Source organism: Ceratotherium simum, chromosome 21, assembly GCF_057802395.1.
Source record: "Ceratotherium simum simum isolate JZ-2026a chromosome 21, ASM5780239v1, whole genome shotgun sequence".
In the NCBI taxonomy this organism is placed as follows: domain Eukaryota; kingdom Metazoa; phylum Chordata; class Mammalia; order Perissodactyla; family Rhinocerotidae; genus Ceratotherium; species Ceratotherium simum.
The window spans coordinates 28519183-28541539 of NC_141920.1; the positions used below are offsets into that span (position 1 = coordinate 28519183).

Genomic DNA, 22357 nt, shown 5'->3' on the forward strand with positions numbered 1-22357 from the left:
ATCCTCAGCAAAAAAAAAAAAAAAAAGAAAGAAAGAAAAGGAACAGATACTCAGAGTTCAATAGCAATATTATCGGACTCAGATTATAAAACAAAGAAGTTTACTGTGCTTAAATAAATTAATTAATAATAAGCTTGAAACTATGGCCAAAGCATAGGAAATTATATTAAGTGACATAACAGATTTGGAAACTTAACAGAACTTCTAAAATGAAAAATACCGTAACCAAAAAACAAAATTCAAAAGATGGGTTAAACCGCAGACGAGACATGTCTTAAGAGGGAATTTGTGAGAGACATCAGACATCAATCACAGATTCAAGAGACTCCATAAATTTTCACACACAGACACATCATAGTGAAAATGCAAAAAACCAAAGACAATGAAAATATCTTAAAAGCACTCAGACGAAATAAAACCAGAGAGATTACTTTCAAAAGAACAGCAGTATAACATGGATGAACCTCAAAAACATTATGCTAAGTGAAAGAAGCCAGTCACAAAAGACCACACATTGAAACATTTAAATAATATAAAATGTCCGGAATAGGAAAATCTATAGATACCAAAAGTAGATTAGTGCTGGGGGGTTGAAGGGTAGGAGATGGGGAGCGTCTGCTAATGGGTACAGGGTTTCTTTTCGGGTGATAAAAATGTTCCAAAATTAGATTGTGGTCACGGTTGCACAACTCTGCAAATGTACGAAAAAAACATTAAATTGTACACTTTAAATGGGAGGATTTTATGGTGTATAAATTATATCTCAATAAAGCTGTTGAAAGAAAGAACAGCAGTTTGACTGACAGATGATAGTGTCTCCATGGAAGCTGGAAGACAGGGGATGCTGTCTTCAAGGCGCTGAAATGCCAGCTAGAATTCTTTACCTAGCGAAAATGTCTATCAACAATGAGGTCTAAGCAAATACTTTTCAAACAAAACCTGAGAAAGTTTGTCACCAGAAGACTCTTCCCGTGGGGAATTCTAAAACAGCAGTTCTCAAACTTGGCTTCTCATTACAAACACCAGAGAGGGTTAAAAATTCCTGATGCCTGGTTCCACCCCCAGAGATGCTAAATCAACTGATCTAAGATGCTGCCCAGGCACCAGGATTTTTAAAAGCTCCCCAGACAATTCAAATGTACACCAGGCTGAGAACCTGTCTTAAGGGGTGTATTTCAGGCTAAAGGAAAGTGATCCCAGATGAAAGTCTGCGATTTCTTCTGCCATTTAACGTATAATCCTTGAGCACCTGCTATGTGTGAGGAACAGTTCTAGACACCAGGACACAGTGGTGAGCAAAACAGACAAAAGTCCCTGCCTCTAGAAGAGGGAAACAGACAAAAAACAAACAAACAAAAAAGATAAGTAAAATATGCTGTTAGATAGTAATATATGCTTTGGAGAACACATGAAGTCAGGAAGGAGGATGCGAAATGCCGGATATATGTGTGTATGTGTGACATTTCACATAGGGTGGTCAGGGAAGACTTTTGGGTAAAGACCAGAATAAAGGGAGAGAGCAAGCCATGAAGATATTTGGGTTACAAGTGCAAAGGTCCTGAGGCGGGAGTGTTTTCGCCTTATTCCAGGACCCAGGAGACCGGTGGGTCTTGAGTGGAGTGAGCCAAGGGGAGAGTACTCAGAGACGGGATGGGGGGAGCAGTTTGTAGGCCTTGGGGAGGACCTCGGCTTTGACTTTGAGTGAGATGGGAGCTATTGGGGGTGTTTTGAATGGGGGAGTGACATTGTTTGATTTACATTCTTTTTTGTGTGTGTGAGGAAGATCAGCCTTGAGATAACATCTATTGCCAATCCTCCTCCTTCTTTTTCCCCCCCTTTTCTCCCCAAAGCCCCAGTAGATAGTTGTATGTCGTCGTAGTTGCACGTCCCTCTAGCTGCTGTATGTGCGACGCGGCCTCAGCATGGCCCAGACAAGCGGTGCGTTGGTGCACGCCCGGGATCCGAACCCGGGCCGCCAGCAGCGGAGCGCGCACTTAACCGATAGTCACCGGGCCGGCCCCTTATCTAACAGGACCCTCCGGCAGCTGCGTGGAAAATGGACTCTAGGGGCCAAGAGGAGAAGCAAGGAGCCCAATGAGGAGGCTGGTGCAGAACACCAGAGCAGAACCGATAGAAGTGGAGCGCGATGGGGCGTGGAGGAGGTGAGAGGTGACAGATTCTGGATCTATTCTGCAAGGGGACCTACAAGATCTGCGGATCTAGGGGATTGAGGGGCGGGAGAAAAATGAAGGGAGGGGGAGGCTGGAGGATGCGAAGAGCTTCCAGCCTGTGCCGGGGAACGCAAACTTCATTAGTGATTCAATAAAAAGGGGAGAGTGACCGCCGAGAGGCAGCATCGGCTGGCTAAGGGTGGGTTCCTGAGCCCGCCAGGCCTGGATTCAAACACGGATTGCGCGGCCTCGAGCAGGACAGAAACAAACAGCCTCCGTTTCCTCTTCTGCAAACGGAGCTAAGAAGCGGACCTGCCCACTGGAGCGGCGGCGGCCCAGGCCCCGCCCGGCCGTCAAGGCCCCGCCCCGCCGACAGGCCCGCCCTCCCTTCTGGCCCCGCCCCGCCCCGCCGCCCAGGCTCCGCCCCCTCCGGCGGCGCGGCGGGCTCGGCCCGGCGGGTGAGTGGGGCCCGGAGTGGGGGTCAGGCCCGGGGGGCGGGGGGTGCCGCCCGGGACCGCCGGGCCTGGGGGCGGGGCGGGGATCGACAGGGACTGCCTGGCGTCTGCCGCCGCCGGGCGGGGTCCGGATCCCGCGACAATCCTCCGCCCCACTTCCGGGGCCGCCACTTTCACTTTCTCTTCCGCCGGAGCTACTCTCCCCTGCCCCCCCGCCAGACTGCCGGCGGCCGCAGCGAGGGGACGGAGTCGGGCAGGAGTCCCGGGCGGCGGGGCGCCCCCAGCAGGGAGAAGTGGGGACCCTCCCGGGATCTCGTCCCCGCCAGGCCTGTCCTGTTGCCTCTGTCGCGCGTTGCGGGCTTGCTCGGGACCCCCCGCCCTTGCACCTCCCACGCGGCGGCCCGGCCGGTTCCCTACCCCAGGCCCGGTCCCCGGGTGCTGTGATGCTACCCGACTGTCGCCGGGGACACCGAGGCACAAACAGGGCTCGGGCCACGCGGGAGGCCCCTGGCCGGGCTGACTTGCTCCTGGTCGCCCGCCCTCTCCCAGGTGACCGGCGGTAGCATTTCCCCGGAGCTGCAGCCCCCGCCTGGGGGGATGGGCGCAACCACGCCGGATGGACGAGAAGACCAAGAAAGGTGGGCGCAACCTGGAGGCGACTGGAAACTCCGGGTGGGAGGGGGGCCCGGGCAGGACCCGGCCTCCCCTGCCCAGAAGGGCCTGGGAGAGGGGCCTTTAATCTTGACCTCCCCGGCTGGTGGGGTGACAGACCTCAATTGACCTGAATACCAGGGGTCCTTGCCTCCCCTCTTGCCTCTGCTACTCAGCATAGCATTGTAGAACATAAGTCAGACCGTGTCCCCACCCTGCTCGGAAACCCTCCTGTGCTCCTGTGTTAGAACAGAGCCCAGAGCCCTTGGGTAGCCCACAGGCCCTGCGGGCTTCCAGGACCTTACAGTCTTCCCCCGTTAGCCCCCTTGCTCACTCTGCCAGAGCCGCACTGGCTTCTTTCTGTTCTAATCCAACAATTTCTTGCCCAAGGCCCTTGCCCTTACTCTGCTCTCCACCCAGAACATGCTTCCCCAACTAGGTCTTGATGTGTCCAGCGTCTCCTTCAGGTCTCAGCTTCAATGTTACCTCCTTACAGGCCTTCCCTGATCTCCTTACCCTGTTTATTTCCTTGCCAGCGTGGATCACTATCTGAATTTTTTTCTCTCGTTAGACTTAACTATCTGTCTCCTCACTGGGCTGGGAAGTCCATGAGGAAAGGAACTCTGTTTATCTTATTCACTGCTAAGTCCCAGTTTCTGGGACAGTGGCTGGCACACAGTAGGAGCTCAGTAAATGCTTGTGTAGATAAATGAATGGAAGTATGGGAGACCCTGGGAGTATGTGGGAAAAATGAGCCGCGGGGGCGGGGGGAGAGAATGTCAGAGTAGGCCTCCCAGAGAAAGGGACTGTTAAGCTGGGTGCTGAAGGATATGTAGGAGTTCACCAGGAAGACAGAGAGGAAGCAGCATGTACAAAGGATCACCTCCTCCCTCACCCCTAGCTCCTGAAAAATAAACCCTGTGCTAACCTGCTTCCACTGTGCTGGTTTTCAGCCGAGGAGATGGCCCTGAAACTCGCCCGAGCAGTGGCAGGCGGGGATGAACAGGTGGCTATGCAGTGTGCCACCTGGCTGGCAGAGCAACGAATGCCCCTGGTTGTGAAACTGAAGCCTGAGGTCTCCCCAACAAAGGACATCAGGTAAGGAGTGCATGGCTGACCAGGGACTTAGGGCTTCCTGAACCCCGGTGGGCTGCATCATATTCTTGCCTATGGAACAGTTATTCTTAATGGCAGGTTCTGGTGTCAGGAGACTTAGCTTTAAACCCCAGTTCTGTCACTAATCAGCTGTGAGTTCAAGGGCAGGTCACTTCACCTCTCAAGAGTTTCAGTTTTTTTCATTTTAAAATTGGGGCAATAATAGTAGCTATCTTATAGAGTTGTTAGAAGGTATATTAGGATGTTAGGCCTCATACAGCAGGAAAAACCTAACAGTGGTGTAAACAAGTTTGATGGCAGGCAGTCCAGATGTGGAGGCTCTGCTCCCTATAGTCCTCAGAGACTCATGCTTCTTCTGTCTTGTTATTCTGCCATTCACGGCTTCCATTCTCAGGTTCACTGCATGGTCCAAAATGGCTGTTCCAGCTCTAGCCGTCACATCAGCATTCTTGTCGCCAGGAAGGAGGAAGGGAAGAAGGGCACCCCCTCCCATACTCCTCTTTCAAGCACAGCTCAAAAAGTTGCACACACTTCTTCCACTTAATTCCTGTGGACCAGAACTTATTCTCACAGCCATACTCAGCCTGAAGGGAGGCTGTGAAATATAGCCAGGTATCCAAATAGAATTGAGGAGAATGGAGAGTGGATACTGTTAGTCTTTGCCCCAGGAGACTTAAACTTGATGCTGAAACACTTAGCACAGTGCCTGGCACATGTTAATCACTCAATAAACATGAGTATTTATCTTTTTTTTTTCCCTGCTGCATAGTAAGACAATAGTCTTACCATTTCTGATTTTCAGTCATCCTGGTGGACTGCATTTGATTTTTTTTTTGGTGAGGAAGATTAGCCCTGAGCTAACATCTGTGCCCATCTTCCTCTATTTTGTATCTGGGACACCACCTCAGCATGGCTTGATGAGTGGTGCGTAGGTCCACACCCGGGATTCAAACCTGTGACCTCTGGGCCACCGAAGGGGAGTGCGTGAACTTAACCACTACGCAACCCGGTCGGTCTCCCCTATTTGATTTTTTAACAGCTTTATTGAGATATAATTGATATGCCATACAATTTAGCAATTTAAAGTGTGTAGTTCAAGGCTTTTAGTATATTCAGAGTTGTGCGACTGTCACAACAATCAATTTTAGATCCTTTTCATCATTCTGTAAAGAAGCCCCGTACTCGTTAGCAGTCACGTCTCATTTCCCTACCTTTCGCCAACCCCCCAGCCTTAGGCTGCCACTAATTTACTTTCTATCTCTAGGCATTTGCATAATATGGGAATTTCATATAAATGGAATCATACAACATGTGGCCTTTTGTGTCTGGCTTCTTCCACTGAGCATCATGTTTTCTAGGTTCATCCATGTTGCAGCATGTATCAGAACTTCATTACTTTTTATTGCCAAATAATCCGTTGTACGGATATACACATTTTCTTTATCTGTTAATCAGCTGATGGACATTTGGGTTGTTTCTACTTTTTGGCTAATAGGAATAATGCTGCAATGAACGTTTGTGTCCAAGTTTTTATGTGGACGTATCTTTTTTTCCAGCTTTATTGAGATATAATTGACATATAACATTGTATTAGTTTAAGGTATACAACATAATGATTTGATATATGTATATGTTTTGAAATAAGTTTAGTTAACATCTGTTGCCTCACATAGTTACAAATTGTTTTTTCTTATAATAAGAACTTTTAAGATCTACTCTTTCAGCAACTTTTGAATATACAGTGCAGCATTGTTAACTACAGTCCCCATGCTGTACATTACATCCCCAGAACTTACTTATCTTATAACTGGAAGTTTGTACGTTTTGACCACCTTCACGCATTTCCCTCTCTCCCCCACCCCCCACCTCTGGCAACCACTAATCTGTTTTGTTTCTCTGAATTTGTTTTTTTTAGATTCCACATATAAGTGAGATCAGATGGTATTTGTTTCTCTGTCTGACTTATTTCACTTAGCATAACACCCTCAAGTTCCATCCATGTTGTTGCAAATGGCAGGATTTCCTTCTTTTTTATGGTCGAATAATATTGCATTATATATTTCATTTCTCATTCTGTGGGTTGTCTTTTCATTTTTATTGATGGTGTCCTTTGAAGCACAAAAGTTTTTAATTTTGATAAATTCCAGGTTATCTATGTTTTCTTTTGTTGCTTGTGCTGTTGGTGTCATATCTAAGAAACCACTGCCTCATCCAAGGTCATGAAGATTTATCCTTATGTTTTCTTCTTTTTTTTTAATTTTATTTTATTTATTTATTTTTTTTCCCCCAAAGCCCCAGTAGATAGTTGTATGTCATAGCTGCACATCCTTCTAGTTGCTGTATGTGGGATGCGGCCTCAGCATGGCCGGAGAAGCGGTGCGTCGGTGCACGCCCGGGATCTGAACCCAGGCTGCCAGCAGCGAAGCGCGCACGCTTAACCGCTAAGCCACGGGGCCGGCCCCTTATGTTTTCTTCTAAGAGTTCTATAGTTTTAGCTCTTATATTTGGGTGTTTGGTCTATTTTGAGTTATTTTTTTTATATGGTGTGAGGTAGGGGTCTAGCTTAATTCTTTTGCATGTCAATATCTAGTTATCCTAGCACCATTTGTTATAAAGACTATTCTTTCCCCGTTTAATCATCTTGGGACCTTTGTTGAAAATTAATTGACCATAAATATGAAGTTTATTTCCGGACTTTAATTTCTATTCCATTTTTCTATATGTCTGTCCTTATGCCAGTACCACACAGTTTTGAGTGATGTAGCTTTGTAGTAAGTTTTGAAATCAGGAAATGTGAGTCCTCCAACTTTCTTTTTTTAAGATTGTTTTGGCTATTCTGGGTCCCTTGAGCTCTATATGAATTTTAGTATCAGCTCGTCAATTTCTGCAAAAAAAGTCAGCAGGGATTTTGATAGAGATTGTGTTGAATCTGTAGATCAATTGGCCATTTGATTTTAAATAAAATACTTACATATCCACTTCTTGATATATTGACTTGAGACAGTTCCTGTGCTGTTTCTTTGTTATGAAAAATGAGGACTTTATCATATTCATCTCTCACCTCACCTTTTCCTGACTTCCTGGTTTTTGTGAAGGTGTTCTAGGAGAAGCTCTCCAGGTTGACCTCCACTTGATCCCCCAAATTAAATGGCACTGTGGTTTCTGCTGTAAAACATACTGCTAAACCCAGCTTGTTTATATCAGTTGTGTTTGTTATTGTAATAACATAATTTAATTAGCTGTTACATCAATCGGTGAAACATGAGTGCTAAAAGAGAATGTTTCTATGAAAACTAAGTTGATTGCTTTAGAAAGACAAATACAAACGAGTCACCAAAAAAAAATTATCACTTTGGGGGGACATAGTTGTAAAAATACGGTAAAAATCCAGAAGCGTTCTGTACCCAGGTGATTCGAGAGTGTCTCAGTGCTTGCCACTTTAAAGAAGATGATTCTGGAAATCATGGACCATGTATTATGGATACAGTTCATACAACAAGAATATGGAAACTCTGGTGGCAGATTCACACTCAAAGAAAAGCCAGTGGCCCTTCACCTAGAGATGGGCCAGTGAATGTGCGTTTCTGACTTGTCAGTTAAAATTAAGTGTTTAAGGTTTGTCTGCAGCTGTTTGTGCGATTCTCTGCTTTCACGAGTTTTCTGATTAACTGAACACTACTGATCTTGATGACAGTGGGTATGAGGGCTCTAGCCGTATTTTTGTGGTTGTTATTAGTGTTAAGGTTAGAGCTTTTAGATTTTGTTTTCTAACTATAATTAAGGCTTCTATGCTTTGCCTCTAGGTTGATTCTAAAAACGTAAACCTACTAAAATAGCATGTATAGTATTTTGATTATGGAAATACCGTTCACCATAGAATAAGTAGTGCAGTTGAAACTTTATGCACTTTTATGTTTCATAACTCCTATTGCTGGAATGTTTTTTTTTGTGTGTGTGTATGTGTGAAGAAGATCAGCTCTGAGCTAACATCTGATGCCAGTCCTCCTCTTTTTGCTGAGGAAGATTGGCCCTGGGCTAACATCTGCACCCATCTTCCTCTACTTTATATGTGCTGCCGCCACAGCATGGCTTGACAAGCGGTGCATCGGTGCGCGCCTGGGATCCGAACCCAGGCCGCCAGCAGCAGAGCACGCACTTACCCGCTACGCGACGGGGCCGGCCCTGGAAGAAAAATGTTTTGAAGGTTAAGATCTAGTCCTTCGTTTAATTTCCTTTTGGTTTTCTTCCATTCTCCTGCGTCAGACTCAGCTATTCTCGTTTCTTGTATTTCAAAAATTTTTCCTATGGAAAAGTAGATGGTAAATTTTTATGAGAGTCTTTACATGTCTAAAAATTTCTATATTTTGCCCTCTCATTTCATTGATAGTTGGCTGGGTGTCGAAAATCATTATCGTTAGGAATTGTGAAGATGTTTTCTGGAGTCTCTTAAAGCAAATCTCAGATATTATTTCATTCATAATTACTTTGATATGATCTTTAAAAAATAAGGACTTAAAAAAATAACCTCAATGCCATTATCACACCTAAAACATTAACAATAATTCCTTAAAATCCCCTAATATTCTGTTTATATTCAGATTTCCCTGATTATCTCATTAATGCTCTTTATCGTTGGTTTGTTCTAATCAGGAGCCAAATGAGGTCAACACATAGTATTTCTTAATGTCTTCTAAGTCTCCTTTATTCTCCTTCTCTCTCTCTCTCTCTCTTTTTTTTTTTTTTGGTGAGGAAGATTGGCCCTGAGCTAACATCTGTGCCAGTCTTCCTCTATTTTGTATATGGAACACTGCCATAGCATGGCTTGAGCAGTGCATAGGTCTATGCCTGGGATCCCAACCCACGAGCCCTGGGCTGCTGAAGCAGAGCACATGAACTTAACCACTATGCCGCCAGGCCAGCCCCATCTCCTCTATTTTTTTTTATATAATTTTATTTATTTATGTATTTATTCCCCCAATGCCCCAGTAGATAGTTGTATGTCATAGCTGCGCGTCCTTCTAGTTGCTGTATGTGGGACGCGGCCTCAGCATGGCCGGAGAAGCGGTGCGTCGGTGCGCGCCCGGGATCCGAACCCAGGCCGCCAGCAGCGGAGCGCGCGCACTTAACCGCTAAGCCATGGCCCCGGCCCCTCCTTCTCTATTTTTATGCCCTTCATTTTTTTAAGAAACCTGGTCTTTCACCTCCAGAATTTTCCCACCTTCTGGATTTATTACTTGCCTCCTCATGGTGTCATTTCATATCTCTCATTTTCCTTGTGAACTAAAGGTTAGGTTAGTTGGGAGTCACTTTTCAATGTCCAGGAGCTGTTCCTTGTTTTCTAATTGCTTCTTGCCTAATGAATGCAGTGTTTTCCCAGATCTCTCTAGAAGGTGCTAAGTGGACTTTACTGTCATTGATCTGCACCCTAATTTATCTCTGTTTCCTTTGGGATCAGTTCTGTTTTTTCATCTTTGCCCTTCCTTTTCATTGTTTGGTCTTCCAAAAATGTTCGAGGATCCTTGAGAAGGATCAGCATTGGATCGAAATCCTGCCTCTAACAATTATTAGTCACTTCCTCGGCAGCGTCACAGGACCTGTCTGTGCCTTGTGTTTTTATCTTTAAAATGGGGATAACAACGGTACCCACCTCATGGGTTTGTTGAGAGGATGGAATGAGTTAATACCGTTAGGTACTTCGAAGGGTCCTGGCGTCGAGTAAATGATAACTGCTGGTGGTTTGGCTAAGGAGCAAGAGAGAGAAAGATAGAAGAGGCTGGAGCGAGGGAGGGCCGGACCCCGGAGGCCCTTCTGTGCCACAGTGAGTTTGGATTTTATTCTAAGAGCAGTGTGGAGCCATTGGGGGGCTGAAGCAGTGGGTTCTGATCAGGGAGGAAGCACAGGGGTGTGGGAATCCGGGAGAGGCCCCTAACCCAGTTAAGGGGTCGTGCGTCTGTGTGTGTGTACACACGTGCAGGTGCGTGCACAGGTGTGCCGACGTGTCCCTGCCTGTAGCTGGTGGCTGAGGTCGGACCTGCGGCCAGAGCCCTTGCCCCACCCCCACTCTTCTCGCAGGCTGTGGGTGAGCGTGGAGGATGCTCAGATGCACACTGTCACCATCTGGCTCACGGTGCGCCCTGATATGACGGTGGCGTCCCTTAAGGACATGGTGAGTGAGGAGGCTAAAGGGGACCTCAGGGCGGGGGCTTCCCATTTTGCTCCTCCTGTCCACTCTGGTGTCCCTTCCCACTCTCCTCTCCTGGTGACCCCCAGGTGTTCCTGGACTACGGCTTCCCGCCAAGCCTGCAGCAGTGGGTGATAGGGCAGCGGCTGGCCCGGGACCAGGAGACCCTGCACTCCCATGGGGTGCGGCGGCACGGCGACAGCGCCTACCTCTACCTGCTGTCGGCCTGCAACACCTCGCTCAACCCTCAGGAGCTGCAGCGTGAGCGGCAGCTGCGGATGCTGGAAGGTGAGCTCTGTTCCTGAGCTCACCTGAGGGTGGGGGGGGGAGGGAGCAGAGCCTGGGGCCTTTGGGTCAGGGGCTTGCCGGGAGGACCCCATCCCTAGTGAGGAAGAGAGGACAAAGGACACCCCAGGAGGGAGCCATTGCAGGGAACTGTTTGAGACCCGCCAGCCTGGGGGAGAGGGGCTGAGGCCTGTCACAGCTCTGGCATCTATCAGCTGTGTAACCTCGCGACAGTCCCTCCCTGTCTCTGCTCCTCAGTGTTCTAAATCTGTAAATTGGATGTGATGATAATAATAGCTAGCCTTTAGTCTACATTTTTTACTTCTTATTTTGAAATATTTCAGACCTACAGAAAAGTTGCAAAATTATACAAAGAATTGTATAACAAATTCCCATGTGCCTTTCATGTGGATTCCCCCAAAATATTAACATTTTATCACATTTGCTTTGCTATAGCATTCTCTCGCTCTATAAAATTATTTATAAAAATTATTTGTATATGCATAAATACTTTTTTTCTGAGCTGTTTTGAGAGTAAGTTGCAGACATAGTGTCCCTTTCTCCTAGACACTTCAGTGTGTATTTCCTTAAAAAAGAAAAAAGGTCATTTTTGTACATTACCACATACAACTTTCAAATTTAGGAAATTAACACTGATACAGTACCATTATCTAATTTATAGGTCTTACTTAAATTGTACCAGTTGCCTCACTATCATCCTTTATAGTGAAAATCGTGGCCGTCTGCCAGCCTGCCTCCAGACTGAGGACTGAGCCTCTCTCAGTCCTGGGTCCCCATCTTCCCTGGACTCTGCTGATAGTGACGTTTGAAGAGCCCAGGCCAGCTTGGTCTTTTGTCCACGTGTCCTCATGAGTGGATTCAGATTCAGTATTTTGGCAAAACCGCTTCAGAAGTGTTGTCTGTCCCTGCAGGGCATCACTTCAGGAGCACGGGTGTCGGTTTGAGGCAGGATTCTTAAGCCGGGAGGGCACAGGAGCATTCGTGGGTGGAGGAGGGACTCCGACCCTGTGGGAGCCAGACATAGCCAGGTCTGGGCCCAGCTAGCGGACCGAGTGGAGACTCCTCCAGGGAGGAGGGAGAGGATAGAAGGAGGATTAGCTGGCTCAGGGTGTGGACGAAATGGGCTGCTCCTCCCCAGATCTGGGCTTCAAGGACCTCACGCTGCAGCCACGGGGACCCCTGGAGCCGGCCCCCCCGAAGCCCGGGGCCCCCCAGGAGCCGAGGCCGGGACAGCCCGCCACCGCGCCGGAGCCCCCGCCGGTAAGCCGCACCTGTGCGCGCCCCCCACCTCCATGCGCGCCCCCCGCGCCCGGCGCCCTGCGCTCGCTCACCGCCGCTCCGCCCGCAGGTGGGCTGGCAGTGCCCCGGCTGCACCTTCATCAACAAGCCCACGCGGCCCGGCTGCGAGATGTGCTGCCGCGCGCGGCCCGAGGCCTACCAGGTCCCCGCCTCGTACCAGCCCGATGAGGAGGAGCGAGCTCGCTTGGCCGGCGAGGAGGAGGCGCTGCGCCAGTACCAGCAGGTGGGCGCGGAAGTCCCTGGACAGACACCTGCAGCCCGGCCGGGGGAGGCGTAGGCCGGGCAGGGAGGCACCTCCGCACCGCCGCTCCTCTCCCGTTGCTGCCTTCCCCTCATGACCACACCGCTGGCGGTGACCTTGCACTTGACTGTGACCCGCTCTCCTGGAGGTCATCCTGTCGCTGAGACCCTGCTCCCTGCCTGTGACCACACGCCCTGCCCCTACGTGGGCTATGGCTCCGCCCCTACCTTTGACACACACACCCACTGTGCACACAGTGTCCTGGTTGTGACCCCGACACCCAAGTGGTGACCCTGACCATGCCCCCATCCGCCCCCCCTCTTCCGCCTGTGACCTAGTTCCTGCTCCACTCAGCCATGACCTCACCCTGGACCCTGCTACTCCTGAGCCCCCTCCCTCTCTAGCTGTGGCCCTCTCTGACTTCCTGTGACCCTGGACTTGCCCCTCACGGCTCCCTAGGAGGTCACCCTGCCCTCTGTCCTGCTCTCCCATAGTCCCACCCCCTCTCGGTGACACACGCACTGATCACTCACATACCTGACCCTGAGTGTTCCCCCATTCTGATCGGACGTCCTTCATCCCACACCTGCATTCCGCCGGGACCCAGTGCTGTCCTGGCCCCACCCCGACCGTGACCTCACTCCTGGTCCCATCTACAACCTTGGCCCGGCCCGGCCCCGTCCTGTCCTCTCTCCTGCCTGGCTGTTCTCTAGCTTTATCACCGCCTGCCCCATACCCCTGACCTAGTCTGTGACCTTGACCCGGCTCCGCCGCCACCTCCTGGCCCCAGTCCTGCCCTGGTACCCCAAACTCGCTGCTCAGGCCCTGGCCCTCTAACTTCCCCTACCGCCATCGCTCTCTCGCCTGGCCTGGCTGGACCCCCGTGGCAGGCCCTGCCTGGCCCGCCCCCTGCCCCAGCTTCCCCGCCTGGCTGCCGGCCCCCCACCCCCACCCCCGGATCCTGACTCCCCGGCCCCGCCCCCTTTCTGGTCTGACCCGCCCCGCGGCCCCGCCCCGTGTGCCCAGCGGAAGCAGCAGCAGCAGGAGGGGAACTACCTGCAGCACGTCCAGCTGGACCAGAGGAGCCTGGTGCTGAACACCGAGCCCACCGAGTGCCCCGTGTGCTACTCGGTGCTGGGGCCCGGCGAGGCCGTGGTGCTGCGGGAGTGTCTGCACACCTTCTGCAGGTGCGGCCCCCACCCCGCCCCAGCACCCAGCGTTTGTCCGGCCGCCAGTTACGGAGGGCTGGTAGGGGTGGGCCCTGTGCTCTTGCGTCATTGGACACCCACGAAATCTGCGAGGTAGGCCCTCTGGCCGCATTCTGCGGAGGAGGATATGAGGGAAAGAGAGGCCAGCGGCTTGCTCAGGGCCGCACAGCTCGGGCGTTCTGGCTGTAGAGCCTGTGTGCCCTTCACCGCGACCGGCCCAGGCCCACGCGAGGGCACGAGGTCCTGGCGCTGGCAGCCTGGCCGGTGGACAGTCTCTCCTCTCTGAGGCTCCTCTCCTGGCCCGTCGGTCCTTGGGCTGTGGAGAACGTGGCCGCCTCCTCAGCGGGAGCAGTGGGCGCCGGGGCTGTGCTGGGCCTGGGCATCCAGGAGTGGACCAAAGAGCTCAGTTCCCGCCTCCTGGAGCTTCCATTCCAGTGGGGAGGGGGAGGGTAGTGAATAATCACTGATACAGTTGTAAACTGTGTCAAATGCTAATGCCAGTGGATTAAAGCAACTGGGGCCCGGCTCCTGGAGGGGTCAGGGAAGCCTGTAGGGAGGTGACAGTTGAGCGGAGACCAGAGGGTCTGGCGTGGGTGTGTGCCTGGCCTGTTTGTGGCAGCAAGGGGTCAGTGCGGCTGGAGCAGAGGTGTTAGGGAGGGCGGGTCACCGGGCTTTTGTGAGCCGCAGTGAGGGCTTCAGATTTGTTTGGCGTGGGACAGGATGGGAGGCTGCCCGTGAGGATGCGGCCGCAGCGTTGAGGATGTAGTCTAGGGGTGAGGAGTGAGGAAGCTCCTACAGTCCTCCAGGCGAGGGCTGATGTGGACCTGGGCCGGAGCAGTGGCGGTGGCAGTGGGGTGGGCAGAAGTGGAGGCCATGATGATGGGTTGGTGGGAGGAACAGGAAGGAAGGGAGGTACTGAGGAGAGCCCCACCTGGGGCCAGGCCTCGAGGTGGGAGGGGTGGAGTCCTGGGGCATGGGGTTCAGATGACCCTAACTTCCACCCATCCCCTCCCCCAGGGAGTGTCTGCAGGGCACCATCCTCAACAGCCAGGAGGCCGAGGTCGCCTGCCCCTTCATTGACAACACCTACTCGTGCTCGGGCAAGCTGCTGGAGAGGGAGATCCGGGCGGTAAGGCCTGAGGGGGGTTAGGACACAGGCTGCTGGAGAGGGGGATGGGGGCATACCCTGAGTTGGCAGGTGGGAACTGGCTCGGAGCGCCAGGCTCAGACAGCAGACATTTATCGAGAGCTTTCCCTGTGTGGGATGCTCGGGGCCCAAGCAGTGAGCAGGACAGGAACTGGGGGAAGTAGCTGGTAAAGAAACCATCCTTATGAAGGAAAGACAGCAGAGGGGTTAAGAGTGGGGCAACTCTGCGGCCAGATGGCATGGGTGACCTCAAGCCAGATACTCAGGCTCTGTGTGCTTCGGTTTCTCATCTTGGTTAGTTAGGATCAAAGTTAGTTTCTGTTTCACGTGTTGTGAAGATTATAGTAGAGAATATGTGTAAAGAATTTAGAGTAGAGCTTGACACGTGGTAAGCCCTTGTGTCAGTTAGCTTTTGCGGTGTAACAAATCACTCCCGACTTAGTGGCTTAAAGCAACCACCATTTATTTAGCTCATGAATCTGCAACTTAGTAATTTGAGTTGAGTTTAGCTGGATAATTCTTCTGGTCCAGACTGGGCCTGGCTGACTTCCTGTGGGCTTAGCTGGTGGGTCAGCTGTCATGGACTGGTTTATGACGGTCTGGTCTGCGATGGCTGGGATGTCTGGGCCTCTTTCCACTCTGCTCTCTTGTCCCCCAGCAGGCTGGCCAGGGCCTGCACACGTGATGGTGGGGCCCCCGTGTAGGAGTGCTTTCCTGGTCTCTGCTCGTTTCTCACTGGCTGGCGTCCCGTTGGCCAGAGCAGGTCGCACGCTCAAGCCCAGAGTCCACGTGGGAGGGACCACCCAAGGGTGTGGCATCAGGGAGACACGAATAAATCGGGGCCGGGCATTACTCCAGCCATCCGTCACGGTGCTGTGATGTATACACGTGCGTGCGTGCTGTTGTTACTATTATTAACGTTGTTCTTATCCAGTCCCTCCCTGACCGCTGCTGATCTTGAGCAGGTCCTCTCCCTTCTCTGGGCCTCCATTTCCCCATCTGTAAAGTAGGCTGTTGGGCTTGACTCATGGTTTTTAAACTGCTGGGGAATGGCCTTCTGGAACTGGGCATCTGGGATTCCAGGAGCAGGGCCCAAGGTGGCTGAGGTCCAAATGGGAGACCCCTCAGGCACATACACAAGAGCCCCGGTTCTCCTCGTCCTTCCTGTCTCTCCCTATGCCCTGCTTCTCCTGAGAACCCCCTGACTTCACCAGGTGTTTCCTGGAGCTCAAGGGCTTCTGCCTCAGGCAAAAGAGGGGCAGAAGGGGGAACTTTGGTCACTCTCAGCCCTGCACTAGGGGCAGCCCCATTTTTCCCTGTCGTCTGGGGGGCGTCTTAGAAGGGCAGCTCCAGGTGGTTGCTGAGGCCCCCTCACTCAGGCCTGGAGAGGCCCCAAGACAGAGATCATCCCATATGGCCCGGCACCCACAGTCGTTGCCCAGAAGTTTTCCCTCCGCGGTCCACCCCTGCTAAGGGGCATTGTGATGGGGCCAGAGTTCATGCCCAGGGGCTGCAGGCCCCATGCTTCCCCGGAGCCCCGGGGAGTTGACCAGAGCCTCAGAGTGACCTCAGAAGGGTCAAGTGTGGCAGGGAGAGAAAGGGGCAGGGATCAGCAGAGTAATGCACCAGAGGTGGTTTTTACCAAAAACATGCCTAAACCACACAGAACCAGAGCAGAAATCAAAGAGAAAAGTCACCCACAACCCCGCCATCCCAGGAAATCCTCAACTGCATGTTCTGTTTCCTTTGGTGTCTTTGGGCAGACATGATTTTTTTTCCTTTTTAAATCAACCCTACTAAGGTATACTTTGCACACAGTACAATGCACCTGTTGTAAGCGAGCAGTTGGGTGAGTTTGGATGAATGTAACTCATGTGACCACCACCCAGTCCAGATACAGAACACAGGCATGATTTTTACCTCATCGTAACCAGCATAGATGTAATAATAGCTTTTACTATTTTGCTACAAAATCTCTCTAAAGATTATTATAAATCTCTATGGCGTATCTCCATGGCATATCTCCTGTTTATACCTCTTCTTTTAATAATCCACTTTCTCAGTTTGCAAGGAATGCTTCAAGGAACATCTCTTCCTTCCTACGTATTATTTTCTTAGGATAAACTTGTAGAAGTGGAGTGAGTCCCAAAGGGTCAGAAAAGTTTGGGATGGTTGAAACATTATCACCACATTACTTCCTCAGAGTACATTGTACCAGGATACTAGTTTAACCACACTTTCCTCAGCATTGCATGCTGTTATTTTTGTCCATTTTTCCTTTTTCTATTATTGTGGTAAGATATACATAACAATTGACCATTTTTAAGTGTACAGCTCTGTGGCATTAAGTACATTCACATTGTTGTGCAACCATCGCCACCATCCATCTCCAGAACTTCTATCTACTTTTGAATGAAGTTTTTAATCGTTGAGGGAGATGTGAAGAAAGGAGCATAGGGCTGGGTTGGACCTTATGGGTTGGGACTTCCTGGAGGATATTTGGTGGCAGTGAGGCCACATATCCGGTGTTCTGAGCCCCGAGCAACCAAGTTGTGGTCTGTTGGCAGCTGCTGACCCCAGAGGATTACCAGCGATTTCTGGACCTGGGCGTCTCCATCGCTGAAAACCGCAGTGCCTTCAGCTACCACTGCAAGACCCCCGACTGCAAGGGATGGTGCTTCTTTGAGGACGACGTCAACGAGTTCACCTGCCCCGTGTGTTCCCACGTCAACTGCCTGCTCTGCAAGGTGGGGAGTGGTCCCACACTGCCTCGTCACCCCAGTCCTGCCAGGAGCTCACTGCAGTTCAGAGCTCGTTGTCCTGGGAAGGGACCTGGCATACTGGCCTGGTCGGCATGACTTAGAGCTGCTTGTCAGTGACGGAGCCTGGCCTGGGCCCTGAACTGAGCCTCAGCCTGGGACCAAGCCCTGACCCTGGACCGAGCCCTGACCCTGAGTCCCAGACCTGGCCTCCGATGGAACCTCAGCCTAGACTGATCCCTGGCCTAGTACTGAGCACTAACCCTGGCCTCTGACCGAGCCCTGACCCTGGCATCCGACTGAACCCTGATCCCAGTCCCAGACCAAGCCCAGCCCTGGCCCCAGACTGAGTCTCAACCCTTGTCCTGAACTGAGCCCTGCCCCCATCACCTCAGTAGTTGACCACTAAAGAGACTGGTCTCGAGCGAGTGGCTAGGTCTGAGCCTGGGCGCAGCCTAAGCGAGCTCAGTCTAGAGCGTCGGGCCCACAACCTGTCTAGGGACAAGGGGCTGCAGGCTGGGGAAAGATAGGGTAGGGGTTTCTGTGCCCATCAGGACTTAAAATGAATAGGTGTATATTATTATCGTCACATGCGACGACCCTGGCATCACCCCCGGGTCTCAGTGTCCTCTTCTGTAGGATGGGTGTATGGTTGACGAAGCAAGGCCCTGGCAGTAACTGCCTGTGTGGATGCCTGCTCTGCCCCCCACCTCTCGTGGCTTTTTAACCCCCTGGGGGGCCTTCTCACCTCGAGCCCCTCGCCCCGAGGCAGGCCATCCACGAGCAGATGAACTGCAAGGAGTACCAGGATGACCTGGCCCTGCGGGCTCACAACGATGTAGCCGCCCGGCAGACGACGGAGATGCTACAGGTGAGGCTGGGGCAGGGCTGAGGGCCTGGGGAGTTGAGTTCTGGGCACTCTCGGGGGGTGGGAGCTTCTTGGACAGGGTTGTGGTTCAGCCAGGCCTGGAGGCTCTGACCTCCTCCTGGCTGTCACCCCCATCCAGAGATGGGCCTTAGGACGAGTGGTCCCATGGCGGGCCACAGGAGGAGAGTCCCGGTGGAGGGAGGAAGCCGCGGAAACACAGGAGAGGAGGCCGGATGCAGTCAGGCCTGGGTGGGGCAGCGTAGGAGAGTGATGGCACAGCTCCGGGGGGGACAGTTTCCCTCGCAGTGGGGAAGGGCCCGGGGAGCGGGGCGGGCTGGGGAGCTGCCCCAGCCTGGCCCCAGGTCAGCACCTGCTCTGCCCCAGTCGATGCTGCAGCAGGGCGAGGCCATGCACTGCCCGCAGTGCCAGATCGTGGTGCAGAAGAAGGACGGCTGTGACTGGATCCGCTGCACCGTCTGCCACACCGAGATTTGCTGGGTCACCAAGGGCCCGCGCTGGGGCCCCCGGGTGAGTCCTCCGGGGGCAGAGGGCCGGTAGTGGTGGGGGGTGCCCTCGTGCGCCTTGCCCGAGAGTAGGGATTGGACAAGTGTAGCCCCCAGGCCAGATCCAACCCACTGCCCGTATCTGTACAGCTTGTGTGGTAAGAAGGGTTTTTACATTTTAGATGGTTGAGAAGGCTCAAAAGAATATTTCATGACATGTGAAAATGATATGGAATCCAAATTTCATTGGCCATAAGAAAAGTTTGATGGGAGCGCAGCCAAGCTCGCTCATCTACATACTGTCCGTGGCTGCTTTTGTGCTACAAGGGCAAGAGACCCTACGGCCCGCAGAGCCTAAAATGCCAGGCTCTTTACAGAAAAAGGTTGCCGCCCCTACCCTAGAGGACAGTGATTAAGGGGTCAGCTGGAGTCCAGTGGCGTGGGTCCCTGGCTCTGGCACACACACTGGCCGTGTGCTTAGGCTGTTATGCCCTTCTCTGAGCCTCAGTTTCTTCCTCTGAAAGATGGAGATGATAGCAGGGTTTGCTGTCAGAATCAAATGAAAAAATACCACAGAAGTGCTTAGCCGGGTGCTTGTCACATGGTGAGGACTCCGCATCTGGGAGCTGTCATTATTAGGGGTGTGTTCCTGGCATTAGGGGCTCATTGTTATATACAGGCAGACATTAAGACAGATGGAGGCAGAGAAAGCTGCCCTTTTTTATGCTGCCAGTGTGCTGCTGACCCACCCACGATATGCAAAGATCTCTCAGATCCTTTCCCTGCTCTGGGTCTAGGGGTGGGTAGACTGAGACCATGTAATTGGGGGCGCTGTGCAAGCCCAGAAAGGCCTTAATGGCTGCCTCCATCAGGTAGCTGAGGCTGGGAAGGCCATTCTTAGCTGAGGGACCTGCCCGAGCAAAGGCCTGCAGTGGCAGTGTGCACTACTTTGGGGGTGCGATGGAATAGCACAGGGGGGCGTGCTGTCTTCACTGCCCTGACCTTCTCTTCTCTTCCCCCATCCTCTAGGGCCCAGGAGACACCAGTGGGGGCTGCCGCTGCCGGGTGAATGGGATTCCTTGCCATCCCAGCTGTCAGAACTGCCACTGAGCTGAGGATGGCCCGGTCCCCATGCTGACCCCAGGCCCACATTCGCAAGCTGCTGTGGGACAGGGCAGGTGCTTTGGCTCTGATTTCTGGCCTGGGAGACACCTTTGTCCTTGGCTGAGACAGGGGTCCTGCAGAGGCCAAGGCCCCTGAGCTGCGTGGACGGGTGTTTGCTGTGGGTGTGGCTGGGCCCCGCCCGAGCTGGCTGTTGTCCAGGGCTGCACCTGCCCCAGTGCATTTGCCCTTCCCCTGGGGCTTGCCCGCCAGACCTCGCATCTTTTCTCTTTGGCTCCCACCTCTGCCCGACCCAGCCTTAAACACAGCCCTGGCCAGAGGCCTTCCTGAATGGAGTCTCAGAGAGCCCTGCCTGAGTCCACACTCCCCCATCCTCTGCCACCGTCTACTGGCCGCTGTGCTCACAGCCTACCACTTCGCCTGTCAGCTTTCTGGGGTGACTTTTCTCTGTCTTTGCTGTCGGAGGCCTGGGGTCTCTTAGAATTGCTGCTAATCCTGTTCAGAGCCAGGAGGGAGACCTGGCAGTTTCTAAAGCACAGCCCATGTGGTCCAGCTTCCGCATCTCCCTCTTTGCCGCCAGTGTAAGCTAATTAAAATGTTTTTGCAGGAAGGGGTGTGTGTGCTGTCCCTGAGGGGGAGTGAAAGGGTCATGGGCTGGGACTCGACACACAGGCGGGACCCCAAGCTCTCCGGGAATCACAGCAGGAAGTTGCTACATCGGCCACTGTCAGTGGTGGAACGAGGGTGGGACTGAGCACCAGGATCCTTGCCCCAGACTTGGCACCCCTGTGCCCAGTTGGAGGGGTGGGATGCTCTTGGGTTAACACTGACCTGGACCGGTGGAGTTTGCAGTGTGTCGAGGGTCCACAAAGCAGGGTCTGCAGATCAGTGTGGGCTTTTAGGGAGGGAGGGGCTGAGGCAGCAGCTACAGGCTGGCGGGAAAGGCTTGCTGCTCCCTTCTTGCTTCTCAGTGGGCATCCAGGGTTGGGGGACAGACATTTCAGAACAGAAGAAGCGGCTGCAATTGAGGGGTGAGATTGTCCATCCTAATTTTAACATTTCAGGCAAGATGGGACAGTATTGGTCCAGCGATATTTATTAGTCCCGGCTCTGTGCTGGTCAGAGATGAATAAAACATGGTTCTGGGTGTCTGTTCTGTATGTTTTCACTGCATTGTGTGACTCACCCCCTTCCCCTGCTGAGATCTGGTATTTGATGGCCCACACACTGTCTGAGCCCCGAGGTGGATCATCATTACAGCAGGTGGGGGAGGGTCCAAGGCCTGGGATCCAGGCTCCAGAAGTGGGGCATGTGGTTTTGGCGGGGAGGACATGTTCTAGCCCCTGGAAAGGCATTGCCATCCTGTCCTTGGATGTCAAGGCTCAAAGAAGTTGAGGCCAGGCACTGGGAGCGGAGATATCAGAGAACATGAGTGCCTTCCTGCTCTGCCAGTGTTGGCTTATGGCAACTGTCACAGTTGATGAAGGACACGCTTGGACAGCCTCCCCGGAAGGGCCGGGCAGAGCCACTGATTGATTGAGAAGAAACAGAGCAAGATGAGGAGAGCTGGGCTGCAGGAGAGGGAGATGGGGCCTGGATCGGGGTGGATGCGCTCTTACCAGCTCCTCCCTCCTCCCTCTCCTGCCAGGGCCCATCTTGGCGTCCCTCAGGGGCCTGGGCACAAGAGGAAAGCAGAGATCATTGTCTTGGTGCAGAGGGTGCAAACTGCTAAGCCCCAGGCTGTAACCAGTTCACCCAATATTGTTTTAGAAATTTGAATTGGTTGCCAGTATTTTAAAATGGAGAGATACTAGATTAAAATCTAGATGCCTAGCTTCTCTTGAAAAAGTTGAAGCTTGGTAATTCTGGGTCCTTGTTTTCACTTGGCAGGAACGATAGAGTCACGTGATGGTCGCTCTTCATGAGGGTTTACCCCCTCCAGTCACCACAGTCCTTGTCACCCCCAGTACCCACACCGAGGCCTTTCCAGCGCCGTTGCACCATGCTTTTCCCAATGAGTAGTAAGAGGTATTAATGAAGTATTTCTTTACCCATGGCTATATCACAAGTCAGGCCGAGGGGGCTGCGTTGGCTGCCATCTTTCACTCGGCCCGCTCATCTGTGCCAACCCAGGCAGTGTGTCTTAGTCTGCTGCAGCCACGTGGAGAGTCAGGAGTGCAAATGGAGGGGTGGGGGCCGTCGGGGGGTTCCAGCCTCCAGCACCATACTGAATGCACCAGCCAGCGTTTAAAGGATGTAAGATGGGCAGCCTCTCAAGTGCTCCCTACGGCAGAGTCAAGTGGAGGTGCCTCCCCCTCCCAAGGGGTCAC

At 52.4% G+C, this 22357-nt stretch overlaps 1 protein-coding gene across 4 annotated transcripts; it reads left to right on the forward strand.

Annotated features, from left to right (window-relative positions):
* Positions 1–2605: 2605 nt before the first annotated feature.
* On the forward strand, positions 2606–21178 carry RBCK1 (RANBP2-type and C3HC4-type zinc finger containing 1). 4 transcript variants are annotated; one of them, XM_087445465.1, is made up of 13 exons: positions 2606–2629; positions 3176–3264; positions 4231–4375; positions 10466–10559; positions 10664–10862; positions 12019–12140; positions 12229–12402; positions 13447–13721; positions 14646–14757; positions 17343–17522; positions 18307–18405; positions 18787–18930; positions 19935–21178. In XM_087445465.1, exons 2-13 carry the CDS (start codon positions 3243–3245, stop codon positions 20013–20015), a joined length of 1647 nt encoding a protein of 548 aa, XP_087301591.1. In that variant the 5' UTR covers positions 2606–2629; positions 3176–3242; the 3' UTR covers positions 20016–21178. The 4 variants fall into 4 exon arrangements, with proteins under 4 accessions (XP_087301591.1, XP_087301592.1, XP_087301593.1 ...); XM_087445466.1 differs by lacking the exon at positions 2606–2629 and having other exon boundaries at positions 2731–3264; positions 13447–13607; XM_087445467.1 differs by lacking the exons at positions 2606–2629; positions 3176–3264; positions 4231–4375 and adding an exon at positions 8484–8597.
* The last annotated feature ends 1179 nt before the right edge of the window (positions 21179–22357 follow it).

What these genes read in the sequence shown, in the direction of transcription:
- RBCK1 (XM_087445465.1), top strand. Translation starts at nt 3,243, where the DNA reads ATGGACGAGAAGACCAAGAAAG. An exon ending in GCAGCTGCGGATGCTGGAAG is followed by an intron (nt 10,863 to 12,018) that starts GTGAGCTCTGTT and finishes GCTCCTCCCCAG; the next exon opens with ATCTGGGCTTCAAGGACCTC. An exon ending in TCAACTGCCTGCTCTGCAAG is followed by an intron (nt 17,523 to 18,306) that starts GTGGGGAGTGGT and finishes GCCCCGAGGCAG; the next exon opens with GCCATCCACGAGCAGATGAA.